General features: G+C 30.7%; 1 protein-coding gene across 1 annotated transcript; it reads right to left on the bottom strand.

Annotated features, from left to right (window-relative positions):
- Positions 1-2,792: 2,792 nt before the first annotated feature.
- Positions 2,793-4,180, bottom strand: LOC111612992. Its single transcript, XM_023354288.1, has 5 exons — positions 3,512-4,180; positions 3,380-3,448; positions 3,074-3,163; positions 2,986-2,992; positions 2,793-2,869 (listed from the first exon to the last, which is right to left on the bottom strand). Exons 1-5 carry the CDS (start codon positions 4,178-4,180, stop codon positions 2,793-2,795), a joined length of 912 nt encoding a protein of 303 aa, XP_023210056.1.
- Positions 4,181-4,891: the final 711 nt, after the last annotated feature.

Raw genomic sequence — 4,891 nt, 5'->3', positions numbered from 1 at the left:
CCTAGGTTACATCATCAGAGTTGCCACCGCAGGCGCCGCTGTTTTAGTTGGCAAGCGATGTACGCCGAAGTAAAAAGTACATTGGAAGAAGAATACCGACAGTGATCCCGTGGCATGTTCAGAAGCTAAATCGTTTGCACACAATTTGGAGAAGTTCGAGTTTTTGCTGTCGTTAGTCATTTGGTACGACGTTTTATTCCATGTTAATCTTGTCGACAAATCCATGCAATCAGAGCGCGTAGACCTGTCAGATGCAACAAAAATGATGCATAAATGTTTGAAATTTTTGAAAGAATATACAGACGAAGGATTAACAAATGCTCTCATTGCAGCTAAGGACATAGCTAAAGAAGCTGAAATAAGCCCGGAGTTTGAAACAATCCGCGCACGAAAAAAAATGTTCCCAAATGAAGATGAGGCGCCAATGGCTCCAGAAACGTTATTCAGAACAAATCTTTTCTATCCTATGTTAGACACTGCTATAAACTCAAGAGAGACACGCTTCACGCAACTTACTACAATTAATGAGACTTGGTCTTTCCTCTATGATTTCAATAAGACCGATAAAAATTTGAAAGAAGCTTGAATAAAGTTGGAGGAAAAACTAACGCATGATCATAATTTCGATATTTCGGGATTGGAGCTTTCAAGAGAAATCATGTGTTTAAAAATGTTTTTAGATATTGATAAAGGTCACCCGAAAGCAGTCCTTCAGATCTTAGCATTAAATATTTGGCAAGATACATTTCCTAATACAGTAGAGCGTCGTTTATCCGAAAGTCGGTTATCCGAAAGAATTCCAATCGGGAAATTTAAATTTTCGCTAGAGCTGTGGCGCTGCAATCTTTGGCTATATCTTGGACTACTCAAATATTTTTTATGTTTATGTATGTGTTTTAGCTGGCAGCACTGTCTCTTTTGTGTGGTGTTTTTCTGAAGACTGTGTTATGCTGAATCGAACGTTTTTGATACTAGATCAACTTATAAAGTACAGTATACTTTTTTTTGTTTTTATATTTTTTAATATATTTATTTTGTTTGTAAAAAATAAAGAAATAATTTTTAACGATACAATAGCCACGATTATTATTTTAAAAAGCTTACGTTAGGCTTACCATCGACGAAAATTCAACGCGAAGCGACACGCAACGGAGAAAAATTTAAACACGGGATAGGTTAATATATTTTTTTGGATATAATCGGTTATCCGAAAAATCCCAGTCCCCAATTGATTCGGATAAACGACGCTCTTCTGTATTTGTAATTATTCCGGTTACGGTGGCCAAAGGTGAACGGAGGTTTAGCAAGCTTAAGCTAATTAAAACGTACCTTAGGTCGACTCTTGCAGAAGACAAGCTTTCTGATCTAGCCTTGCTGTCCATTGAAAATGATATAGCTCAGACATTATCGTAAGCAGCGATTTAATTAAAATTTGTATTCCGGGTGATTTAAGTAGTTTATTATTATTGTTGTTATTAGGAGCCTGTAGCCTAAATAATTAAAAATTTTATAAGTATCGTTACATTAATTAGTGAACATAATAAATAAGTACCAGAACCAAAGACGATTATGCTTATTGATCTTATCAATGAATGTTGACTGAATTTTCTTTTACTAGTTAGAAAAATAATTTTTATAATGAGTGATCCCATTATAAAAATAATATTTGTGATAAATAAATGTACCTTAATCCTACATATTTTTTTCATTCTATATGAACTGTTCCTATTGGTACTGTGAGGAGTTCAGTGCCCACGAGTACGGCTGTTTTCAATCGACAAATTAGACAGATACAGTACTTAATTAATTAATTCGTTCTGAAGACACCCAAAAATGAAAAATATATACTTTCTTACTACGTTTATATATATATATATATAAATGGACGTGTGTGTCCCTATATTTCACTTTTCAGCCAAAATTACACATCGCCCATAAATGGTGTTTGTATGTGGTAGTAGCCCCAAGTCTCCATTCTTGCACTATGGTAGTTGCGTCTCGATAGCTATAAGGGCGCGGGAGATATGGGCTTGAAAGTGGTTGAAAGTGGAAGATTTTCTATTTCGATTTTAAAATGTTCGAACCGTTTTAAATTCGAATTCGAATTGGTTCGATTATAGAACGATTGTAAACGTTCCAGAAAATTTATCAAATTGAAGATAGTTCGTTTGACTGAACGTAAAAATTCTCTAATTAGTCTGGAAACGGGGACCTAATTCTTGCATTCTATGAAAACGGGTAAGATTGGCTATAATGTAATTATCTTAATATTCACTATCGTTAGTTTTTGCCCACAAATAAAAACCCAGCGAAGCGGGTCCTTGCAACTAGATTCTAGATTACTTAGAAAAACAGTCTTTTATATATATATAAAAACTATATTACATACAAATGTACGAACAAATAAAAACCCAGCGAAGCGGGTCCTTGNGGCCGAATAGGCCGAATACCGAATAGTAACCGAATATTCGTTACATCACTATCATATTATATTTTTATTTGATACGTAACCATTACACTTTCTGTTTTAAACATAAAAAAATGTGAATTTTGAAATTAAATAACAAACTGTACTTTATAATATAAATTTATTGCACGGTGTATCTCTCTTCATATTACGGATGATTGTACTGTACATAAAGGCTACCACAGCCTTTCGTGTTCAAAAGAAATATTATATTATGACTGTTACACAAATGATAGGTTTTTTTCGTCGTAAAATGTATAGTAATAACGCAGTTTCATATTGTGTATATTAGCTATATTCAGTAAAATTCGATAATAATATTCTGTTACAATTTGTGTTCATTTTCGATGCCTTCCTTAACTTTAAAAGTCCTGACAGAATAGAATGCAACGTACTCGCCATCTAAAAAGTTAAAAAAATTTTTATAAATTTCAAGAGCAATATTCTGTTACAATTTGTGTTCACTTTCGATGCCTTCCTTAACTTTAAAAGTCCTGACAGAATAGAATGCAACGTACTCGCCATCTAAAAAGTTAAAAAAATTTTTATAAATTTCAAGAGTAAATAATTTATTAAATATTTTATATGATTATAAAATAAAATAACCTTGAAAATAATTTTCTTATCCACAACAAAGAAACCACCGATTGAAAGACACAAGGAAACTTTCCCAAATCGTTTCATGAAATCTAAAATCTATAAAACAAAATAAACAATAATCTCAATAACAAATACAATGAAAACTCGTAAACAATTATAATTTATTGAATTATATGGTAATAAATATTACCCGGTTTTAAAATATATTATTTCTTACCATATAAAAAATATAGACATAATTTATTATATTTTACCATGTAAGAAGTTATTATAACTTTACCAACTCTTCATGGATAAAATTGTAGTCTATACCTTGAGTTTCTGTTCCAATTTGAGACTGCAATCTGCGAGTTGACGAATATCTTGAAAACCATTCTGCATCTAAAAAGTAAGATATTAGCTTTCGAAAAAAAAAAAAATGACATTGCTAACACGAATACTTACCGAAAATGCGAAACAAGAGAGTAAACAACCCAGAATTGTAAACACGAAGGTAAAAACTATGGACTCTAGTAAGGAGACTAAACGCATTGAATCATTCACATCTGCAAATAGGTATGTGTAAAAGTAGAAGCTAATTATCCACATAACAGAAAAGTACAGAACGAAAAATGGATAACTAAGTTTAGTGTTAAATTGATTGATGAATATCCATAATTCTTGTTGTCGAAGCATCAATTTTTTCAATTCATTAGGAATATTCTTGTGAATATTCTTAGGAATATTCTGTTTGAACGACAGTTCAAACAGTACATGTTCAAATTCTTTATACGCGATTAACAACAATAAAGCTACTAACAATAAACCAAATGCAAATCCTCCATTTATAGGTATGACACCTAGAACATACAGAATAGTGCATAATAGTGCTTCTCCTTCAAATTTCTTCTTTCTTTCGACTCCGGGATAATAAACATATACATTCAAAAATTGAAAGGCAATAATAACCATTATTGTACAAAAAACTGTCAACAAGGAAATTGTTCTAAGTAAAGAATTTTTTTCTTCTATCATCTTTTGTTGAAAGTATTCATTTTTTAAATCAATTTCTAAATCGAGTTTGTTGTCATTTTTCGAAAGAAAAGTTAAGCATATGGAATAAGTTAAGTACATTATTGCGTAAACCGTTGTTAATAGTACAGGCTCATTGGTTATATAATCAAGCCACCCTTCGCAAATTGCGTATTTATTCAATATCGGTATTATCTGCCAGAATAACAATAAAGTCCATATCCATAAAGCATATTTTATGAATTTGACATAATTATTTTTTAATTTAATCATTTTTAGAGTAAATATTTCTTTCCTGCACCTACATATTTTAAAAATATCGAAGCCAAAGGGGAAAGCCATCCTTAGGCAAGGTTCTAAGAAACAAGTTAAACAAATTGTTTCTTGTAAATTAGAATACATTTTTCCTGTTGTTTCTTACAAATTATTAGAAATATTTAAATAATCAATTCATATTTGCATAAATTATATCATCAGTAAACATTTTATAATAATGTATATAAATTAAATATTAATAGTACTTGCGTGAAAATGCATAAATTGCGAAAGTTCATGATAAATTAATTAATTATATAGCCAGTTATTTTATCAAATAATCGATGTTATTTCAATACTTTCTCTATGAAATTTCATTTTTCGTTTCGATTAAATTGGGGTTTACATCGGTTTATTACTGTTTAATAAATTTTTTAATGAAATTTTCATTGTGTTTACTTATTTCATGTCGATTATTCTTTGCAGAAATTTCATGCTGAGAATTTAATAAGTTTTTTTTACTAAAAAGCCAAAATATGCAAGCTGAAAAATAAAAGT

Source organism: Centruroides sculpturatus, unplaced genomic scaffold (genome assembly GCF_000671375.1).
Source record: "Centruroides sculpturatus isolate CEXI.00-Female unplaced genomic scaffold, Cexi_2.0 scaffold1843, whole genome shotgun sequence".
In the NCBI taxonomy this organism is placed as follows: domain Eukaryota; kingdom Metazoa; phylum Arthropoda; class Arachnida; order Scorpiones; family Buthidae; genus Centruroides; species Centruroides sculpturatus.
The sequence above is the reverse complement of the archived record's forward strand: the minus strand, read 5'-3'. Positions and strand labels throughout refer to the sequence as shown.

Bases quoted from the DNA above. Each gene is read 5' to 3' on its own strand.
- LOC111612992 (XM_023354288.1), bottom strand. From the start codon at position 4,180: ATGTACTTAACTTATTCCATATGCTTAACTTTTCTTTCGAAAAATGAC. The intron at 3,449-3,511 runs GTAAGTATTCGT...CTTACTTTTTAG, and splicing joins TCTCTTGTTTCGCATTTTCG to ATGCAGAATGGTTTTCAAGA. The intron at 3,164-3,379 runs GTATAGACTACA...TTTGTTTTATAG, and splicing joins AATTGGAACAGAAACTCAAG to ATTTTAGATTTCATGAAACG.